This window comes from Poecilia reticulata, chromosome 12 (genome assembly GCF_904066995.2).
Source record: "Poecilia reticulata chromosome 12, P_reticulata-male-v2, whole genome shotgun sequence".
Classification (NCBI taxonomy): domain Eukaryota; kingdom Metazoa; phylum Chordata; class Actinopteri; order Cyprinodontiformes; family Poeciliidae; genus Poecilia; species Poecilia reticulata.
The window spans coordinates 27,188,865-27,210,867 of record NC_088841.1 but is presented as its reverse complement, the minus strand read 5'-3'; the positions used below and the strand labels follow the sequence as shown (position 1 = coordinate 27,210,867).

Here is a 22,003-nt window from a genome sequence, read left to right as displayed (position 1 = left end):
GGGTCTCATCCTGCAGTCTGAGGAGTCGGAACCGAGGCTGCCTGACCTGGTCCCGGTCCTGGTTCGGGGTGGGGGGGGGGGAATCTTCTCCTCTAATTGTCCTCCGTCGTCATGGGAACGCCTCTCCTCGCTGTCAGGTCACCTATTCCCGCTCCAGCTCCACTTTTCCAGCTAATTGCGCTGCGGTTCCCTCTGAGGACCATCATGAACTATACCAAGTCCCGAGCGGGACGGAGCGCATCCTCCAAACCTCATTCCTGTTTTCCCGCCTCAAACGATTCGGTTAATTCCGAATCGTCTGTCCTCCTGTCCCTCCTGTCCCTCCTCCTCCTCCTCCTCCTCCTCTTCCTCCTCCCTCCGCCGGAGCGGGAGGTGAAGAAGAAGCTCAGCGCTCAGATCAGAGCAGGAAGTTTCCCTCCGACTCTGCAGCCGCATCACTGAGACCGGAGAGGCAGACAGGTGAGCTCAGATTCATCTCATCGACGCGAGGAGCCGGGTTCAAGATGGAGGGCAGCATCTTCATCACCATCATCACCATCATCATCATCTCCTCAGACTTTAACCTTTAAAAATTAAACTAATTGCATTTTGGCTAATTCCGCAGCAGATCGGTTAATCGAGGCTAATCGATAACGGACGTAACCCTCACTAATTTAGTCTGCGACTGTGTAAACCTGTGTTAGCCTGTTGCGGTTTTAGCTTCACCTGGTCTTCAGGTGAATAAAATGTTTGTTTTCTTATTTTTAAAAAGGTGTTTAATTGTTTTTTTGTTTTTTTTGATCTTTTAATGCTTTTCTAATATTGTATAAAACGGCTAAACGAATGTGCCAAGCGGTTAATCGATTGCTAAAAATAACTGCTAGCTGCTGCCTTGCTGTTCATTTTCACCCCAAATGAGTCGCTTTGGGTGAAACTGAGTCCCAGTTCGAGCTTCAGAGAACCGAACCGAACCGAACCTTAACGCGGTTCATCTGCTTGGATTTAAACATTTATGGAAAAGATTTTGGACGCTAACATCCATCCAGCAGGAGAAAACATCCGGGAACGTTTCTCCTCCGTCGTTCCCTGCGAACGTCGGATCCTGGCGGACAGGAAACACGTCAGGCCGGAAACTGTGACGTAAATATGCTGTGAAAAAGAAAAAAAAAAACAGTATTCACACGTTTCTTATTTTAGTTTGTCACAGCTAAATGCTAGCTAAATGTGTTGCTTTGTTTGGCTAGTGTTCAAATCGACTTCCCGATAACCGGATGTGGACTGTCAAAATAAAAGCGTTCCAGCCAGCGCAGTAACTGTTGCCCGCGCTTTTGTTTTATTCTGAAATGATGTGAAGGAGAAGAAGTCGAATTCATCGCCCACTTCCGGTTATCAGCAAGTAAATTAGCATATTAGCTAAACGTTTAGCTCGGAGTTAAATATCTAAAGATTTAGCTTAACATTCAGTTAACAAGTTGTTTATGTTACCGAGCTAAATATTTAACCACCAACTGAAGGTTTAATTCGTAAGCTAGTTAGTTAGCAGGCTACATGTTTAGTGCTAAAGCAGAACTAGCTTGAAGCTAATTGGACGTTTGAGTTTTGAGCTGTGACGTTGATGAGTAGGCGGATAAAACCTGTAATAAAATGTTTTACAGGCTAAATAACCGAAGTTTATGGAAGCCCATTTCCGCCATGAAAAAAAAAAGCTAAACAGGAAGTCATAATTATGAGATTTAAAGTCATAATTATAACTTTCAAAGTCATAAATCTCATAATTATGACTTTGAAAGTCGAAATTATGACTTTAAATCTCATAATTATGACTTTAAATCTCATAATTATGACTTTGAAAGTCGAAATTATGACTTTAAATCTCATAATTATGACTTTAAATCTCATAATTATGACTTTAAATCTCATAATTATGACTTTGAAAGTCGAAATTATGAGATTTATGACTTTGAAAGTTATAATTATGACTTTAAATCTCATAATTATGACTTTAAATCTCATAATTATGACTTTGAAAGTCGAAATTATGACTTTAAATCTCATAATTATGACTTTAAATCTCATAATTATGACTTTAAATCTCATAATTATGACTTTGAAAGTCGAAATTATGACTTTAAATCTCATAATTATGACTTTAAATCTCATAATTATGACTTTGAAAGTCGAAATTATGACTTTAAATCTCATAATTATGACTTTGAAAGTCGAAATTATGACTTTAAATCTCATAATTATGACTTTGAAAGTCGAAATTATGACTTTAAATCTCATAATTATGACTTTAAATCTCATAATTATGACTTTAAATCTCATAATTATGACTTTGAAAGTCGAAATTATGACTTTAAATCTCATAATTATGACTTCCTGTTTAGCTTTTTTTTTTTTTTCATGGCGGTAATGGGCTTCCATAGAAGTTTCAGCAAACGTCACTGATTTAAATGAGGGTTTGTGTTTTTACACTAGTTGGTGTCACAGGAAGTGGATTTTTTTTATTCGCTCTGTCTGTCTGTCCTCAGAACCGGCCGCGCAGTGAAGAGGTTGTGGGTTTGAATCCCGGGGCCCAGTGATGCAGCGGATCAGGGAGGGGATCCACATCCGGACCATGAAGGCCAGGAGGAAAGTGGAGGAGGTCTCCAGGGAGGACGTCCAGGCCTTCCTGAGGAAGAACGCCTTCGTCCTCTTCACGGTGGGCGCCGTGGCCGTAGGTGTGTGGCCCTCAGCAGGCGTCCTGCCGTCCGGCGGGCGGATGGACGGACGGTCACCGGCTCCTCTCTCTCCTCTCTCTGTGTGCAGGGATCGTCCTGGGCTTCGCCCTGCGTCCCTACAGGATGAGCTACCGCCAGGTGAAGTACTTCTCCTTCCCCGGAGAGGTTCTGATGAGGATGCTGCAGATGCTGGTGCTGCCGCTGCTCGTCTCCAGCCTGATCACCGGTCAGATTCCTGCGCCGCGTGTCCGTCCGCACCCACAGCTGCTGGAGTGTCTCTGCTGAGTCTGACATGTTCAGGCGGCTCAGAGGGAATAAATGTCTGGAAGTAGAAAACCCAGCATCGGGCAGGAAAGGTCAGGAAAGGTCAGGAAGGTCAGGAAAGGTCAGGAAGGTCAGGAAACGCCTTCAGGCAGGGAGTTTGGATCCGCAGAGATCTTTATTTCTAGACAACATTTTCTGTAATTTAATGTAAAATCAGAGAATCTTCCAAAAGAAACATTAAGATCCTCCGTTAGCAGCGAGAACCAGACAGACAGAAGGTCAATCAGGGTCAGTTAGGGTCAATCAGGGTCAATCAGGGTCAGTCAGGGTCAGTTAGGGTCAATCAGGGTCAGTTAGGGTCAGTCAGGGTCAATCAGGGTCAATCAGGGTCAGTCAGGGTCAATCAGGGTCAGTCAGGGTCAATCAGGGTCAGTCAGGGTCAATCAGGGTCAGTTAGGGTCAATCAGGGTCAGTTAGGGTCAATCAGGGTCAATCAGGGTCAGTTAGGGTCAATCAGGGTCAGTTAGGGTCAATCAGGGTCAGTTAGGGTCAATCAGGGTCAATCAGGGTCAATCAGGGTCAGTCAGGGTCAATCAGGGTCAGTCAGGGTCAGTCAGGGTCAGTCAGGGTCAGTCAGGGTCAATCAGGGTCAGTCAGGGTCAGTCAGGGTCAGTTAGGGTCAATCAGGGTCAGTCAGGGCAGAAACTCTTTTGAGCAGGTTTGACTCCAGGTTTAATCTGGTGTAATGGAGACAGACAGGAAGTGAAACAATGAGCCTGATGGATTATCATGGGATGCTAACAGCTAATAGCAACCTGCTAGCGTTAGCTTTAGCTTCATATTAACAACCACACGATCATTTCAGAGGAAACTAAACGTCACTGACCTGCAGCATCGTCTGACTCCTGCTAAGCTAACTGCTACAGTGAAAGGCCACTTCCTGCTGTGAACGTCAAAATAAAAGCACTTCCTGTCCGTTCATTTAAATGGATGTCCGCCCCTCCCAGCCGTAATAACCGGTGGTGGTTTCAGGCATGGCGGCGCTGGACAGCAGGGCGTCGGGGAAGATGGGGATGCGCGCCGTGATCTACTACATGACCACCACCATCATCGCCGTCTTCGTCGGGATCATCATCGTCCTCATCATCCACCCGGGAAAAGGCTCCAAGGCCGAGTTTGGGAAGCAGCAGACCATCGAGCAGGTCAGCCCCGCCGACGCCTTCCTGGACCTCATCAGGTGATGTCAGACTCAAAACGTCCCGACGTTGGACCAGCCGGCGGGCGAGTCGCAGCTAAACGCTTCGCATCGTCTCGTTTCAGAAACATGTTCCCTCCAAACCTGGTGCAGGCCTGCACGCAGCAGGTCAGTGGTTCGGATGAGGAGGAGGAGGAGGAGGAGGCGTCACCTCGTCTTCATCAGCAGCTCCTCCCCCGCAGAGCAACACGTTTATACAGGCAAACGTCTGCTGATCCGCTAAAACCACAGCTAGCCGTCCGTGTAGCGCGCTAGCTAAACGTTTAGCCGCTAAATTCGTTTTTGTGATGCAGCAAATGACGTTTGTTCTGTACCCAGAATGCATCACTGCTGACGGTTTGCAGTTTAAGCTGCTGGTGACCTGATGTCTACGATCAGTTAGGCTAAATTAGCAGAGCTAGCAAGAAAGAGCTTTAGCATTAGCTTCTGCTCATCCGTTAGCCTCTACGATCAGTTGGGCTAAATTAGCAGAGCTAGCAAGAAAGAGCTTTAGCATTAGCTTCTGCTCATCCGTTAGCCTCTACGATCAGTTGGGCTAAATTAGCAGAGCTAGCAAGAAAGAGCTTTAGCATTAGCTTCTGCTCATCCGTTAGCCTCTACGATCAGTTGGGCTAAATTAGCAGAGCTAGCAAGAAAGAGTTTAGCATTAGCTTCTGCTCATCCGTGAGCCTCTACGATCAGTTAGGCTAAATTAGCAGAGCTAGCAAGAAAGAGCTTTAGCATTAGCTTCTGCTCATCCGTTAGCCTCTATGATCAGTTAGGCTAAATTGGCAGAGCTAGCAAGAAAGAGCTTTAGCATTAGCTTCTGCTCATCCGTTAGCCTCTACGATCAGTTGGGCTAAATTAGCAGAGCTAGCAAGAAAGAGCTTTAGCATTAGCTTCTGCTCATCCGTTAGCCTCTACGATCAGTTAGGCTAAATTGGCAGAGCTAGCAAGAAAGAGCTTTAGCATTAGCTTCTGCTCATCCGTTAGCCTCTACGATCAGTTGGGCTAAATTAGCAGAGCTAGCAAGAAAGAGCTTTAGCATTAGCTTCTGCTCATCCGTTAGCCTCTACGATCAGTTAGGCTAAATTAGCAGAGCTAGCAAGAAAGAGCTTTAGCATTAGCTTCTGCTCATCCGTTAGCCTCTACGATCAGTTAGGCTAAATTAGCAGAGCTAGCAAGAAAGAGCTTTAGCATTAGCTTCTGCTCATCCGTTAGCCTCTACGATCAGTTGGGCTAAATTAGCAGAGCTAGCAAGAAAGAGCTTTAGCATTAGCTTCTGCTCGTCCGTTAGCCTCTACGATCAGTTAGGCTAAATTAGCAGAGCTAGCAAGAAAGAGCTCTAGCATTAGCTTCTGCTCATCCGTTAGCCTCTACGATCAGTTAGGCTAAATTAGCAGAGCTAGCAAGAAAGAGCTTTAGCATTAGCTTCTGCTCGTCCGTTAGCCTCTACGATCAGTTAGGCTAAATTAGCAGAGCTAGCAAGAAAGAGCTCTAGCATTAGCTTCTGCTCATCCGTTAGCCTCTACGATCAGTTAGGCTAAATTAGCAGAGCTAGCAAGAAAGAGCTTTAGCATTAGCTCCTGCTAAACCCTGTGATGTAGATCCAGCCAGCCGACCCTCTGAGGTTCTGATTGGCCGGCCATGATGAGAACTTCCTGTTCCTCACTTCCTGGAGAGGCTCAGGAGACCCTGACCTCCGTCTGACCTCTGAGGAACCCAGACTCTCCTCTTTCTCTCTCCGCAGTTCAAGACCAGGTATGGAAAGAGGAAGGTCCATGTGACGATCACGGTGAACGAGTCGCTCTTCAACTCCACCAACGCCACGCAGGAGGTCATGGAGGTCAGCAGGGAGGAGGTGATCCCCATACCTGGCCAGGTGAACGGGGTCAACGCCCTGGGCCTGGTGGTCTTCTCCATGTGCTTCGGCCTGATCATCGGCAGCATGAAGGAGCAGGGCCAGGTCCTCAGGGACTTCTTCGACAGCCTGAATGAAGCCATCATGAGCCTGGTGGCCATCATCATGTGGTACGTCTCCGTCCTCCGGAAGCCGACAGCCGACCCGCGGTCACTCCGCTCTCCGTCCGCCTGCAGGTACGCTCCCGTCGGCATCCTGTTTCTGATCGCGGGGAAGATCGTGGAGATGGACGACCTGACGCAGATGGGCGGCCAGCTGGGCATGTACACCGTCACCGTCATCATCGGGCTGCTGATCCACGGCGTGCTCATCCTGCCCACGCTGTACTTCGTCATCACGCGGCAGAATCCCTTCGTCTTCATCGCCGGGCTCCTGCAGGCTCTGGTCACGGCTCTGGGAACGTCGTCCAGGTGGGGAAGGCTTCCTTCGCTCTGCCAGCAGGGGGTCAGAGGGTCCAGCAGGGGGTCAGAGGGTCCAGCAGGGGGTCAGAGGGCCCAGCAGGTGGTCAGAGGGTCCAGCAGGGGGTCAGAGGGTCCAGCAGGAGGTCAGAGGGCCCAGCAGGGGGTCACAGGGCCCAGCAGGGGGTCAGAGGGCCCAGCAGAGGGTCAGATGGTCCAGCAGGGGGTCACAGGGTCCAGCAGGGGGTCAGGGGGTCCAGCAGAGGGTCAGATGGTCCAGCAGGGGGTCAGAGGGCCCAGCAGGGGGTCAGAGGGCCCAGCAGGGGGTCAGAAGGCCCAGCAGGGGGTCAGAGGGTCCAGCAGGGGGTCAGAGGGTCCAGCAGGGGGTCAGAGGGCCCAGCAGGTGGTCAGAGGGTCCAGCAGGGGGTCAGAGGGCCCAGCAGGAGGTCAGAGGGCCCAGCAGGGGGTCACAGGGCCCAGCAGGGGGTCAGAGGGCCCAGCAGAGGGTCAGATGGTCCAGCAGGGGGTCACAGGGTCCAGCAGGGGGTCAGGGGGTCCAGCAGAGGGTCAGATGGTCCAGCAGGGGGTCAGAGGGCCCAGCAGGGGGTCAGAGGGCCCAGCAGGGGGTCAGAAGGCCCAGCAGGGGGTCAGAGGGTCCAGCAGGGGGTCAGAGGGCCCAGCAGGGGGTCAGAGGGTCCAGCAGGGGGTCAGAGGGCCCAGCAGGGGGTCAGAGGGCCCAGCAGGGGGTCTGGTGAAATGTTCTGCCCAAAGACACAACGACAGATCAGGAGTCGATCCTGCAACCCGCCGACTGAGGGACAACCTGCTACCACCGTTGTCCAAATGAAGCTTCTGTCTCCAGCCTCAGCTAAAGCATTAGCCTCATCTGTTAGCCTCACCCGTTAGCATCATCCGTTAGCCTCATCCATTAGCGTCATCTGTTAGCCTCATCCATTAGCATCATCCATTGGCGTCATCCATTAGCCTCATCTGTTAGCCTCATCGATTAGCATCATCCATTGGCGTCATCCGTTAGCCTAATCTGTTAGCCTCATCCATTGGCGTCATCCGTTAGCCTAATCTGTTAGCCTCATCCATTGGCGTCATCCATTAGCCTCATCTGTTAGCCTCATCTGTTAGCCTCATCGATTAGCATCATCCATTGGCCTCATCCGTTAGCCTAATCTGTTAGCCTCACCCATTAGCCTCATCCGTTAGCCTCAGCCGATAGCCTCATCCTTTAGCCTCACCCGTTAGCCTCCTGTTAGCGTCCGCCTGCTACCGTAGGTCCTCTGAAGCGTCTCTCCTGTCCGTGTCGCCGTCCAGCTCCGCCACGCTGCCCGTCACCTTCAAGTGTCTGGAGGAGAACAACCGCATCGACAAGCGCATCACGCGCTTCGTGCTGCCGGTCGGCGCCACCATCAACATGGACGGCACGGCTCTGTACGAGGCGCTGGCGGCCATCTTCATCGCCCAGGTCAACAACATGGAGATGAACTTCGGCCAGATCATCACCATCAGGTAAACAAGGGTAACCATGACGACGGTTCCGTAGGGAACAACCAGTAAGACTCACTGGTTTCTGTCTCCTGACTGGGAAGCATCACAGCGACGGCGGCCAGCATCGGCGCCGCCGGCATCCCGCAGGCCGGCCTGGTTACCATGGTGATCGTGCTGACCTCCGTCGGACTCCCTACTGATGACATCACTCTCATCATAGCAGTCGATTGGTTCCTGTGAGTATAACCCCAGTAAACACGACCAACTGGGGGCAGCAGGCGGGGTCAAAGGTTATCGCTGACGGCAACTCCACTGGGGTCACTGCAAAGGTCGTTCTAAAGGTCAACGGCAGCTCCACATCCTCCAGCACCCACTGACACACTTCTCCTTCTCCCCAGAGCCTCGTGCCACATCTTCCCTTGTACTGAATATTTTTGAGTTTTAACATAGAAACATAATTAGCTTCTCAAATTAATCGTTTCAATTAGAAAACCAGGACCAGAAACGGCTCGGCTAACTGGGGCGACTGGGGAAACGGCTAACTGGGGCGACTGGAGAAACGGCTCGGCTAACTGGGGCGACTGGAGAAACGGCTCGGCTAACTGGGGCGACTGGAGAAACGGCTAACTGGGGCGACTGGAGAAACGGCTCGGCTAACTGGGGCGACTGGAGAAACGGCTCGGCTAACTGGGGCGACTGGAGAAACGGCTAACTGGGGCGACTGGAGAAACGGCTCGGCTAACTGGGGCGACTGGAGAAACGGCTCGGCTAACTGGGGCGACTGGGGAAACGGCTAACTGGGGCGACTGGAGAAACGGCTCGGCTAACTGGGGCGACTGGAGAAACGGCTCGGCTAACTGGGGCGACTGGAGAAACGGCTCGGCTAACTGGGGCGACTGGAGAAACGGCTCGGCTAACTGGGGCGACTGGGGAAACGGCTATGCTAACTGGGGCGACTGGGGAAACGGCTAACTGGGGCGACTGGACAAACGGCTCGGCTAACTGGGGCGACTGGACAAACGGCTCGGCTAACTGGGGCGACTGGAGAAACGGCTAACTGGGGCGACTGGACAAACGGCTCGGCTAACTGGGGCGACTGGACAAACGGCTCGGCTAACTGGGGCGACTGGAGAAACGGCTCGGCTAACTGGGGCGACTGGAGAAACGGCTATGCTAACTGGGGCGACTGGAGAAACGGCTCGGCTAACTGGGGCGACTGGAGAAACGGCTCGGCTAACTGGGGCGACTGGAGAAACGGCTCGGCTAACTGGGGCGACTGGAGAAACGGCTCGGCTAACTGGGGCGACTGGAGAAACGGCTCGGCTAACTGGGGCGACTGGAGAAACGGCTAACTGGGGCGACTGGAGAAACGGCTCGGCTAACTGGGGCGACTGGAGAAACGGCTAACTGGGGCGACTGGAGAAACGGCTAACTGGGGCGACTGGAGAAACGGCTCGGCTAACTGGGGCGACTGGAGAAACGGCTCGGCTAACTGGGGCGACTGGAGAAACGGCTAACTGGGGCGACTGGAGAAACGGCTCGGCTAACTGGGGCGACTGGAGAAACGGCTCGGCTAACTGGGGCGACTGGGGAAACGGCTCGGCTAACTGGGGCGACTGGAGAAACGGCTCGGCTAACTGGGGCGACTGGAGAAACGGCTCGGCTAACTGGGGCGACTGGAGAAACGGCTCGGCTAACTGGGGCGACTGGAGAAACGGCTCGGCTAACTGGGGCGACTGGAGAAACAGCTCGGCTAACTGGGGCGACTGGAGAAACGGCTAACTGGGGCGACTGGAGAAACGGCTCGGCTAACTGGGGCGACTGGAGAAACGGCTAACTGGGGCGACTGGAGAAACGGCTCGGCTAACTGGGGCGACTGGAGAAACGGCTCGGCTAACTGGGGCGACTGGAGAAACGGCTAACTGGGGCGACTGGAGAAACGGCTCGGCTAACTGGGGCGACTGGAGAAACGGCTAACTGGGGCGACTGGAGAAACGGCTCGGCTAACTGGGGCGACTGGAGAAACGGCTCGGCTAACTGGGGCGACTGGAGAAACGGCTCGGCTAACTGGGGCTAATGGAGAAACGGCTCAGCTAACTGGGGCGACTGGAGAAACGGCTATGCTAACTGGGGCGACTGGAGAAACGGCTATGCTAACTGGGGCGACTGGAGAAACGGCTATGCTAACTGGGGCGACTGGAGAAACGGCTCGGCTAACTGGGGCGACTGGAGAAACGGCTCGGCTAACTGGGGCTAATGGAGAAACGGCTCAGCTAACTGGGGCGACTGGGGAAACGGCTCGGCTAACTGGGGCTAATGGAGAAACGGCTATGCTAACTGGGGCGACTGGAGAAACGGCTATGCTAACTGGGGCGACTGGAGAAACGGCTATGCTAACTGGGGCTAATGGAGAAACGGCTATGCTAACTGGGGCGACTGGAGAAACGGCTATGCTAACTGGGGCGACTGGAGAAACGGCTCGGCTAACGGGAGAAACGGCGCCGACCTTCAGCTGGGGGTCGTCAGAGCCCAGTTCAGGAAGTTTCCGCTGTTGGACAGGAGTAACCAGAACCCGTCTCTCCGGTCAGGGACCGCCTCCGGACCACCACCAACGTCCTGGGAGACTCGATCGGCGCCGGCATCGTGGAGTTCCTGTCCCGCCACGAGCTGCGCAGCCGAGACGTGGAGATGGGAAACTCTGTGGTGGAGGAGAAGAAGCCCTACAAGCTGATCTCCCAGGACAGCGAGCGGCGCCCGCACAGCGAGTCCAACATGTAGAACCAGAACCGCAGCTGGTTCTGGACCCGCAGCTCATCGTCCGTTCATCCGTTCATCCGTTCATCATGTAGATCCAGTTTCCTCTGACGCTGATTTAACGAAAAACGTTGATGTAAAAGTAGAAACAGGGAAACAAACTTTAGATTCTGGGAGGTTTTTTTAAAGCCCTGTTTCGGTTTCCCGGACCTCGGTACCGGTTTCAGTTTCCCGGACCTCGGTACCGGTTTCGGTCTCCCGGACCTCGGTACCGGTTTCGGTCTCCCGGACCTTGGTACCGGTTTTGGTTACCCGGACCTCGGTACCGGTTTCCCGGACCTCGGTACCGGTTTCCCGGACCTCGGTACCGGTTTCCCGGACCTCGGTACCGGTTTCGGTTTCCCGGACCTCGGTACCGGTTTCAGTTTCCCGGACCTTGGTACCGGTTTCCCGGACCTTGGTACCGGTTTCGGTCTCCCGGACCTCGGTACCGGTTTCGGTTTCCCGGACCTCGGTACCGGTTTCGGTTTCCCGGACCTCGGTACCGGTTTCGGTTTCCCGGACCTCGGTACCGGTCTCCCGGACCTCGGTACCGGTTTCCGACCTCGTACCGGTTTCGGTCTCCCGGACCTTGGTACCGGTTTTGGTCTCCCGGACCTCGGTACCGGTTTCCCGGACCTCGGTACCGGTTTCCCGGACCTCGGTACCGGTTTCGGTCTCCCGGACCTCGGTACCGGTTTCCCGGACCTCGGTACCGGTTTCGGTCTCCCGGACCTCGGTACCGGTTTCCCGGACCTCGGTACCGGTCTCCCGGACCTCGGTACCGGTTTCGGTCTCGGACCTCGGTACCGGTTTCGGTCTCCCGGACCTCGGTACCGGTCTCCCGGACCTCGGTACCGGTTTCCCGGACCTCGGTACCGGTTTCGGTCTCCCGGACCTCGGTACCGGTTTCGGTCTCCCGGACCTCGGTACCGGTCTCCCGGACCTCGGTACCGGTTTCGGTCTCCCGGACCTCGGTACCGGTCTCCCGGACCTCGGTACCGGTTCGGTTTCATCGGGTTCTGATCACATCGATCACTTTGTGAAACATTTTAATTAGTAAAATAAATCCAGTAAAATCAAGAAACTCTGTTTGTTTTCTGACCCGAAAGTTTGAAATGTGGAAAATCTTTTATTCACATGAGGTCACATGAGGTCACATGAGGTCACATGAGGTCACAAGGTCATGTGACCTCATGTGACCTCTGGGCGACCTTTGTGACCCGGGTCCAACCCGAGCCGCGGCTCTCTGCAGCTTCCTGGTTGAAGGTCTTCTGGACTCTGATTGGACGGTTTCTGCCTGACGAGCTGCAGGTTCTGAAGTGGGTCTGAGTTCTGGTTCTGGTTCTGATCCGGTTCTGATTGATTTTCTGTGGCTGATGCATCTCTGCCGGATGAACGAGGCCTTCAGGCTCCGACCTCAGATACTCCCATCGGACAGAGACGCCTTTCAGCCGGAGACGTGTGACCCGACACGTGGCCGCCGGGCCGGGTTCTTCTGGGCCGCCGGGTCGGGTTCTTCTGGGCCGCCGGGTCGGGTTCTTCTGGGCCGCCGGGTCGGGTTCTTCTGGGCCGCCGGGTCGGGTTCTTCTGGGCCGCCGGGTCGGGTTCTTCTGGGCCGCCGGGTCGGGTTCTTCTGGGCCGCCGGGTCGGGTTCTTCTGGGTCAGAACCTCCACCGGGAAACCAGGAGACGACGTCATCATCCTCCCTTCAAATCCAGATCCAGATCCAGAACCAGATCCAGATCCAGAACCAGATCCAGATCCAGAACCAAAATCCAGACCCAGAACCAGAACCAAAATCCAGATCCAGACCCAGAACCAGATCCAGATCCAGGTCCAGATCCAGATCCAGAACCAAAATCCAGACCCAGAACCAAAATCCAGAACCAAAATCCAGATCCAGACCCAGAACCAGAACCAGACCCAGAACCAGATCCAGATCCAGGTCCAGATCCAGATCCAGAACCAAAATCCAGATCCAGACCCAGAACCAAAATCCAGATCCAGAACCAAAATCCAGAACCAAAATCCAGATCCAGACCCAGAACCAGAACCAGACCCAGAACCAGATCCAGATCCAGATCCAGAACCAGAACCAGACCCAGAACCAGAACCAAAATCCAGATCCAGAACCAAAATCCAGATCCAGAACCAAAATCCAGATCCAGAACCAGAACCAGAACCAAAATCCAGATCCAGAACCAGAACCAGAACCAAAATCCAGATCCAGATCCAGAACCAAAATCCAGATCCAGAACCAAAATCCAGATCCAGATCCAGATCTGTGAGAAACAATTCACTGATTTCATATAAAGAACAGGAAACGGTTCTGATGTTCTGATCTGAACCCAGTTCCTTCAGATCCGCTCCATGACCCGGTTCGACCCGGTTCTGACGGGATGATGAAGCCGGTTCTGGATCTGGACCAGATTTCTTAGAAACCAAAATGTTCTTTTCTCCAAATCTGGACTTTCTGAGAAACGAGACTTCAGGACCGAGTGAAGTCAGAACCCGGTTCTGGTTCTGGTTCTGGAAGGCAGAGCAGGTGAGGTTCTGCTGCTGCGGGTCCAAACAGAAACGAATCCCAGTTCTCTGGTCGACCAGAACCAGAACCAGAACCAGAACCGGCTCCGTCAGACAGCGATCCGGTTTTAAAACGCTGGAGACGAATAGCTGGATGCTAACAGCAGAGCTAACATGTTGGTTAGCGCATTAGCTTAAATCCTGAAGCGCTAAATGAACGAATGAAATGATGAATGAATGAATGAATGTTGTGTTAACGCTTAGCGCTCGTTAGCATCTGGATGCTAACGAAAGAAATACACAGAAACTCATGAATTATTTCAGAGCCGTGGGTTGGTGGCTGAGTTTAGCATTAGCATTAGCATTAGCTAAACCCCACTGGTATAAAGTTTTAGCAGAACCAACGTTAGCGTCAGTGTTCTGGCCTCTGATTGGACGGTTTCAGACCGTGACGTCCTGACGAGCTGCCGGTTCAGAGATCAGAGATCGTCTCTCCAGGAAAGATGTTTGTCACGCAACAAAAACCAGAAGCTAAATGAATAAAACGCGTTGAAGCATTTTTACCAGGTTCTGCGTAAAAGCTGCAGACACTAAGAAAAACTCCCCGCCCAAAACCAGAACCTCACAAACCCGATTCTCCACGGATCGGAACCAGAACCGATGGATGCTGTCGGCACACAGGCCGCTTTCAGAACCAGCCGCCCGCGGGGGTTTCCCCTCTATGGGTCCCCACGTGACCAGCGGGAGCTCGTGGCACCGCTGGTACCGACCGCGGCCGGAACTTCCGTCATCCCGGGTCAGACGGTTCAGAACCAGAACCAGAACCACAGAGACATTAAATGTTGTCATAACTCGCATTATTAAAGCGTCTCCAGCAGCAGTCAGTGATCCAGTGACTCTGCAGGAGCCTCTGACTGAAGCCTGATGCTAACAGCTCCACAGCCAGGCAGCGGCAGACAGAAATACTGGCTGACCTCTGACCCCTGTTACCTCAGCTCCTCCATGTTGGAGTCGGGATGATGATGATGATGATGAGGTTTCATCTTCCTCCTTCTGGATCCACGATGCTGATTTGGGGTCAAAGTTCAGGCTTTTCAGGGTTTAGAGACACTAATCAGCTGCTCGTCACCTCGTTGCCATGGTTACGTGTCACAACAAGCGATGGAGCAACAGCCTGGACAAACAGGAAACAGTTCAGTGCCAAACAGGAAACAGTTCAGTGCCAAACAGGAAACAGTTCAGTGACAAACAGGAAACAGTTCAGTGCCAAACAGGAAACAGTTCAGTGTCAAACAGGAAATAGTTCAGTGTCAAACAGGAAATAGTTCAGTGTCAAACAGGAAATAGTTCAGTGCCAAACAGGAAACAGTTCAGTGTCAAACAGGAAACAGTTCAGTGCCAAACAGGAAACAGTTCAGTGACAAACAGGAAACAGTTCAGTGTCAAACAGGAAACAGTTCAGTGCCAAACAGGAAACAGTTCAGTGACAAACAGGAAACAGTTCAGTGCCAAACAGGAAACAGTTCAGTGTCAAACAGGAAACAGTTCAGTGCCAAACAGGAAACAGTTCAGTGACAAACAGGAAACAGTTCAGTGTCAAACAGGAAACAGTTCAGTGTCAAACATTAAACAGTTCAGTGACAAACAGGAAACAGTTCAGTGACAAACAGGAAACAGTTCAGTGCCAAACAGGAAACAGTTCAGTGTCAAAAAGGAAACAGTTCAGTGTCAAACAGGAAACAGTTCAGTGCCAAACAGGAAACAGTTCAGTGACAAACAGGAAACAGTTCAGTGTCAAAAAGGAAACAGTTCAGTGTCAAACAGGAAACAGTTCAGTGCCAAACAGGAAACAGTTCAGTGCCAAACAGGAAACAGTTCAGTGACAAACAGGAAACAGTTCAGTGACAAACAGGAAACAGTTCAGTGTCAAACAGGAAACAGTTCAGTGACAAACAGGAAACAGTTCAGTGCCAAACAGGAAACAGTTCAGTGTCAAAAAGGAAACAGTTCAGTGCCAAACAGTTCAGTGTCAAACAGGAAACAGTTCAGTGCCAAACAGGAAACAGTTCAGTGTCAAACAGGAAACAGTTCAGTGCCAAACAGGAAACAGTTCAGTGACAAACAGGAAACAGTTCAGTGCCAAACAGGAAACAGTTCAGTGACAAACAGGAAACAGTTCAGTGCCAAACAGGAAACAGTTCAGTGTCAAAAAGGAAACAGTTCAGTGTCAAACAGGAAACAGTTCAGTGACAAACAGGAAACAGTTCAGTGCCAAACAGGAAACAGTTCAGTGACAAACAGGAAACAGTTCAGTGTCAAACAGGAAACAGTTCAGTGACAAACAGGAAACAGTTCAGTGACAAACAGGAAACAGTTCAGTGACAAACAGGAAATAGTTCAGTGCCAAACAGTTCAGTGTCAAACAGGAAACAGTTCAGTGCCAAACAGGAAACAGTTCAGTGTCAAACAGGAAACAGTTCAGTGCCAAACAGGAAACAGTTCAGTGACAAACAGGAAACAGTTCAGTGCCAAACAGGAAACAGTTCAGTGTCAAACAGGAAATAGTTCAGTGTCAAACAGGAAATAGTTCAGTGCCAAACAGGAAACAGTTCAGTGTCAAACAGGAAACAGTTCAGTGCCAAACAGGAAACAGTTCAGTGACAAACAGGAAACAGTTCAGTGTCAAACAGGAAACAGTTCAGTGCCAAACAGGAAACAGTTCAGTGACAAACAGGAAACAGTTCAGTGCCAAACAGGAAACAGTTCAGTGTCAAACAGGAAACAGTTCAGTGCCAAACAGGAAACAGTTCAGTGACAAACAGGAAACAGTTCAGTGTCAAACAGGAAACAGTTCAGTGTCAAACATTAAACAGTTCAGTGACAAACAGGAAACAGTTCAGTGACAAACAGGAAACAGTTCAGTGCCAAACAGGAAACAGTTCAGTGTCAAAAAGGAAACAGTTCAGTGTCAAACAGGAAACAGTTCAGTGCCAAACAGGAAACAGTTCAGTGCCAAACAGGAAACAGTTCAGTGTCAAAAAGGAAACAGTTCAGTGTCAAACAGGAAACAGTTCAGTGCCAAACAGGAAACAGTTCAGTGCCAAACAGGAAACAGTTCAGTGACAAACAGGAAACAGTTCAGTGACAAACAGGAAACAGTTCAGTGTCAAACAGGAAACAGTTCAGTGACAAACAGGAAACAGTTCAGTGCCAAACAGGAAACAGTTCAGTGTCAAAAAGGAAACAGTTCAGTGCCAAACAGTTCAGTGTCAAACAGGAAACAGTTCAGTGCCAAACAGGAAACAGTTCAGTGTCAAACAGGAAACAGTTCAGTGCCAAACAGGAAACAGTTCAGTGACAAACAGGAAACAGTTCAGTGCCAAACAGGAAACAGTTCAGTGACAAACAGGAAACAGTTCAGTGCCAAACAGGAAACAGTTCAGTGTCAAAAAGGAAACAGTTCAGTGTCAAACAGGAAACAGTTCAGTGACAAACAGGAAACAGTTCAGTGCCAAACAGGAAACAGTTCAGTGACAAACAGGAAACAGTTCAGTGTCAAACAGGAAACAGTTCAGTGACAAACAGGAAACAGTTCAGTGACAAACAGGAAACAGTTCAGTGACAAACAGGAAATAGTTCAGTGCCAAACAGTTCAGTGTCAAACAGGAAACAGTTCAGTGCCAAACAGGAAACAGTTCAGTGTCAAACAGGAAACAGTTCAGTGCCAAACAGGAAACAGTTCAGTGACAAACAGGAAACAGTTCAGTGTCAAAAAGGAAACAGTTCAGTGACAAACAGGAAACAGTTCAGTGCCAAACAGGAAACAGTTCAGTGTCAAAAAGGAAACAGTTCAGTGTCAAACAGGAAACAGTTCAGTGACAAACAGGAAACAGTTCAGTGCCAAACAGGAAACAGTTCAGTGACAAACAGGAAACAGTTCAGTGTCAAACAGGAAACAGTTCAGTGACAAACAGGAAACAGTTCAGTGACAAACAGGAAACAGTTCAGTGACAAACAGGAAATAGTTCAGTGCCAAACAGTTCAGTGTCAAACAGGAAACAGTTCAGTGCCAAACAGGAAACAGTTCAGTGTCAAACAGGAAACAGTTCAGTGCCAAACAGGAAACAGTTCAGTGTCAAACATTAAACAGTTCAGTGCCAAACAGGAAACAGTTCAGTGTCAAAAAGGAAACAGTTCAGTGTCAAACAGGAAACAGTTCAGTGACAAACAGGAAACAGTTCAGTGCCAAACAGGAAACAGTTCAGTGACAAACAGGAAACAGTTCAGTGTCAAACAGGAAACAGTTCAGTGACAAACAGGAAACAGTTCAGTGACAAACAGGAAACAGTTCAGTGACAAACAGGAAATAGTTCAGTGCCAAACAGTTCAGTGTCAAACAGGAAACAGTTCAGTGCCAAACAGGAAACAGTTCAGTGTCAAACAGGAAACAGTTCAGTGCCAAACAGGAAACAGTTCAGTGCCAAACAGGAAACAGTTCAGTGTCAAACAGGAAACAGTTCAGTGCCAAACAGGAAACTGTGCCAAACAGGAAACAGTTCCGGTTCTGACCCGCTTCATAACAACAACAGAAACCCTGACCGAGGTTCTGATGGGCGGAACCGAGGTTCTGATGGGCGGAACCGAGGTTCTGATGGGCGGAACCGCCTCCTGGTCCGGATCCACAGTTAATCATTGGAGCCGCTGCGGCGTCAGAGATCGTCTCTGCTGACAGAGCAGCGCCGCTATAAAACCAGGAGATGGCGACAGGGCGGCAGCAGCAGCAGCCGGAGGATCCGCAGAAGAAGAACCGCTGATCCGGGTGAAGGACCGACTCCTCTTCCTCCTCTTCCTCCTCTTCCTCCTCACCATGCCTCCCGCCGCGGACCTGGGCCGGGCTCTGTGCGTCGTCACCGGGGCCTCCAGAGGCTTCGGCCGGGCCGTGGCCCTGGACCTGTGCCGGCTGGTCCAGCCCGGTTCGGCGCTGGTTCTGGTGGCCCGCTCCGGGGCCGACCTGCGGGCCGTGCAGGCCGAGCTGACCGAGTCCCAGGCGGGCCGAGGCGGCCTGAAGGTGGAGGCGGTGGCGGCGGATGTCGGGAAGGTGGAGAGTCTGGAGGACGTCGTGAGAATCAGCAGAGACGCTTTCAACGAGGAGATGGAGACAATTATAGTGATTAACAACGCAGGTAACACGACGTTATTACGACGTTATTACGACGTTATTACTATTATTATCCTGGTGACGAACTAAGACGACAGAAAAAGTTTAAAACTGTAGATATGAACAAAAAAAAAAAGCAAAACGTTTCAGGTGGAAAATGATTTATTGAACGTAAAAGCGGTGATGATTCATCCGCCGTTCAGGCTCTGGGGGGTCAAAGGTCAGAGCCCCTCTAACCCTCCGCCCTCCGTCCCGCAGCGTCTCTGGGCGACGTCTCCAAGTACGTGAAGGGGTTCACGGACATGGCCCAGGTGGACGCCTACCTGTCGCTGAACGTCAGCTCCGCCGTGTGCCTGACGGCGCGGCTGCTGCAGGCCTTCCCGGCGCGGGCCGGGCTGCGGCGCTGCGTCATCAACGTGACGTCGATCTGCGCCCTGCAGCCGTTCCGCTCCTGGGGCCTTTACTGCACCGGCAAGGCGGCCAGAGACATGATGTTCAAGGTTCTGGCCGAGGAGGAGCCGGAGCTGCGCGTGCTCAGCTACTCTCCAGGTAGGCTTTAAGCTAGCGCTACCTGGCTTTAAGCTAGCGCTACCTGGCTTTAAGCTAGCGCTACCTGGCTTTAAGATAGCGCTACCTGGCTTTAAGATAGCGCTACGTGGCTTTAAGATAGCGCTACCTGGCTTTAAGCTAGCGCTACCTGGCTTTAAGATAGCCCTACCTGGCTTTAAGCTAGCGCTACCTGGCTTTAAGCTAGCGCTACCTGGCTTTAAGCTAGCGCTACCTGGCTTTAAGCTAGCGCTACCTGGCTTTAAGATAGCGCTACCTGGCTTTAAGATAGCCCTACCTGGCTTTAAGCTAGCGCTACCTGGCTTTAAGCTAGCGCTACCTGGCTTTAAGATAGCCCTACCTGGCTTTAAGCTAGCGCTACCTGGCTTTAAGATAGCGCTACCTGGCTTTAAGATAGCGCTACCTGGCTTTAAGATAGCGCTACCTGGCTTTAAGCTAGCGCTACCTGGCTTTAAGCTAGCGCTACCTGGCTTTAAGATAGCCCTACCTGGCTGAATTAAGCTAGCCCTACCTGGCTTTAAGCTAGCGCTACCTGGCTTTAAGCTAGCCCTACCTGGCTTTAAGCTAGCGCTACCTGGCTTTAAGATAGCCCTACCTGGCTTTAAGCTAGCGCTACCTGGCTTTAAGCTAGCGCTACCTGGCTTTAAGATAGCCCTACCTGGCTTTAAGCTAGCGCTACCTGGCTTTAAGATAGCGCTACCTGGCTTTAAGATAGCGCTACCTGGCTTTAAGCTAGCGCTACCTGGCTTTAAGATAGCGCTACCTGGCTTTAAGATAGCCCTACCTGGCTGAATTAAGCTAGCCCTACCTGGCTTTAAGCTAGCGCTACCTGGCTTTAAGCTAGCCCTACCTGGCTTTAAGCTAGCCCTACCTGGCTTTAAAATAGCCCTACCTGGCTTTAAGCTAGCGCTACCTGGCTTTAAGCTAGCGCTACCTGGCTTTAAGCTAGCGCTACCTGGCTTTAAGCTAGCGCTACCTGGCTTTAAGCTAGCGCTACCTGGCTTTAAGCTAGCCTTACCTGGCTGAATTAAGCTAGCCCTACCTGGCTTTAAGCTAGTGCTACCTGGCTGAATTAAGCTAGCCCTACCTGGCTTTAAGCTAGCCCTACCTGGCTGAATTATGCTAACCCTACCTGGCTTTAAGCTAGCCCTACCTGGCTTTAAGCTAGCGCTACCTGGCTTTAAGCTAGCCTTACCTGGCTGAATTAAGCTAGCCCTACCTGGCTTTAAGCTAGTGCTACCTGGCTGAATTAAGCTAGCCCTACCTGGCTTTAAGCTAGCCCTACCTGGCTGAATTATGCTAACCCTACCTGGCTTTAAGCTAGCCCTACCTGGCTGAATTATGCTAACCCTACCTGGCTTTAAGTTAGCCCTACCTGACTCTAAGCTAGCTCTACCCGGCTTTAAGCTATCCCTGCCTAGCTTTATACTAGCCTCTGAGTTTTTCCTGCAGTTCTTGATGCGTCTCCTTTGTCCCTCCTGAACCAGGACCGCTGGACACCGAGATGCAGATGGAGGCCCGGACCAAGACGGCCGACCCGAGCATCAAGAAGAAGTTCTCCAACATGTTCGCTCAGGGTCAGCTGGTGACCTGTGAGGCGTCTTCAGCCAAACTGATGAAGCTGCTGCTGGAGGACGAGTTCCCCTCTGGAGAGCATATCGACATCTTCGACGTGTAGCTGCTGCCAAGTCGTTTTTATTGTAGCATCGATGTTGTGATGAAACTTTGTAATTGTTGTGTCTTAATCCCATCACCGTGGAAACGTTCCAACCTGCAGATTAGCTGCTGCCAGACGTTGGTCACTTCTGACCAGAGGGAAACGGTTCTCCAGTTCTTCATTTTCAAGTTCAGAATCGGTGACGTAGCAATCGGCTTTGGCAAATGAGGAGAGAACTGACTAGCGTTAGCATCGGAGAGGCTAGTGACTAGCATACTAAGGCTGATCACCCACTAGCTTACCTTCTCTCTCTGCTGCACGTTAGCCTTGGATTGGATAGGACGGCCTGTCCAATGCTAACACTAGCCTAGCTAATCCGTGCTAATTTACAGCAGGAGGCTACGATGGGTGTCCATCCTAGACATGCTAGTTGTTAGCCTCTCCAAAGCTAACGCTAACTTATCGTTTGTCAGAGCCGATCAATCGGATCAGAAACTGGGTCCAGAGTAAAAGTAGCCGCTGCCGGGTCGCAATAGTGTTAAATTTGGCACCAATGTCACGCCTTACAGGTAGATCCAGAACCAGAACCTGGAAGCTGAAGAACAAACGTTGGAGGAAACGGACCCGAGATCAGGTTCTGTTCTGATTCTGGACCAGAAGCTGCAGTGAAGTCAGAATGACGGACTCCACGTTGGACGGCGTCCAGATCAAACGGAACCGAGTCCAAACCGAGCGGCAGCTCGGACTTCAGACGCTCCGCCATGTTGGTTCTCTGGTTCCCTGCTGTTCAGCTTCAGAAACGTGACGTTTGGGGTCAAAGGTCACATGGACAACAGGAGGATGAGACTTTCCATGAAACGACGTTTCCATGTGTTACGGTGCCTTGGAAAGGTCAGAGGTCAGGGAACCTTCCAGGCTGTTTAAATATGAACTAATGAGCTGAAGCTGTCAGAATAAAAGTGAAACTTATCAACATTTCCGAGTTTATTTTTCTAATTGTTGCCGTGTAATAAATCACACTGTGCCAGAATGAGGCCTGTCCCTTTAAGAGACGTTGCCACGGTATCGAGTATCGGAGCGGTGACGATGTTCGGTAACCGGAGGCGTGATGACCTCACTTCCTGTTTCCTTCAGTTTTTGTTGTTGCAGCATCAGATGAGCAAATTAAATGTTTATAAACATTAAACCCGCAGTGACGGGTCAGAGGAACGTCCTCCATGTTCTGGTTCTGGTCCCGGTTCGGTTCCGGTCCGGTTCCGGTCCGCCTGCTCTGCTGGCAGCAG

At 51.2% G+C, this 22,003-nt stretch overlaps 2 protein-coding genes across 4 annotated transcripts; both read left to right on the top strand.

Moving 5' to 3' along the window:
* The first annotated feature begins 328 nt into the window (after window positions 1–328).
* On the top strand, window positions 329–11,071 carry LOC103474103 (excitatory amino acid transporter 1-like). 3 transcript variants are annotated; one of them, XM_081613075.1, is made up of 10 exons: window positions 335–459; window positions 2,514–2,702; window positions 2,791–2,928; window positions 3,999–4,203; window positions 4,287–4,329; window positions 5,951–6,231; window positions 6,298–6,531; window positions 7,846–8,040; window positions 8,121–8,255; window positions 10,608–11,065. In XM_081613075.1, exons 2-10 carry the CDS (start codon window positions 2,564–2,566, stop codon window positions 10,795–10,797), a joined length of 1,560 nt encoding a protein of 519 aa, XP_081469201.1. In that variant the 5' UTR covers window positions 335–459; window positions 2,514–2,563; the 3' UTR covers window positions 10,798–11,065. The 3 variants fall into 3 exon arrangements, with proteins under 3 accessions (XP_081469200.1, XP_081469201.1, XP_081469202.1); XM_081613074.1 differs by having other exon boundaries at window positions 329–459; window positions 5,951–6,531; window positions 10,608–11,071; XM_081613076.1 differs by lacking the exons at window positions 335–459; window positions 2,514–2,702; window positions 2,791–2,928 and having other exon boundaries at window positions 4,085–4,168; window positions 10,608–11,066.
* Window positions 11,072–18,008: 6,937 nt separating this feature from the next.
* spra (sepiapterin reductase a) lies at window positions 18,009–21,695 on the top strand. The gene is made up of 3 exons (XM_081613178.1): window positions 18,009–18,521; window positions 18,755–19,045; window positions 20,551–21,695. The coding sequence occupies exons 1-3, from the start codon at window positions 18,206–18,208 to the stop codon at window positions 20,739–20,741; spliced, it is 798 nt and encodes a 265-aa protein (XP_081469304.1). The 5' UTR covers window positions 18,009–18,205; the 3' UTR covers window positions 20,742–21,695.
* The last annotated feature ends 308 nt before the right edge of the window (window positions 21,696–22,003 follow it).

Coding starts and splice junctions, on each gene's coding strand:
- LOC103474103 (XM_081613074.1), top strand. CDS start 2,564: ATGCAGCGGATCAGGGAGGGGATCCACATCCGGACCATGAAGGCCAGG. Junction 6,532..7,845: donor GCTCTGGGAACGTCGTCCAG/GTGGGGAAGGCT, acceptor GTCGCCGTCCAG/CTCCGCCACGCTGCCCGTCA. Junction 8,041..8,120: donor GGCCAGATCATCACCATCAG/GTAAACAAGGGT, acceptor CTGACTGGGAAG/CATCACAGCGACGGCGGCCA.
- spra (XM_081613178.1), top strand. CDS start 18,206: ATGCCTCCCGCCGCGGACCTGGGCCGGGCTCTGTGCGTCGTCACCGGG. Junction 18,522..18,754: donor TATAGTGATTAACAACGCAG/GTAACACGACGT, acceptor TCCGTCCCGCAG/CGTCTCTGGGCGACGTCTCC. Junction 19,046..20,550: donor CGTGCTCAGCTACTCTCCAG/GTAGGCTTTAAG, acceptor CTCCTGAACCAG/GACCGCTGGACACCGAGATG.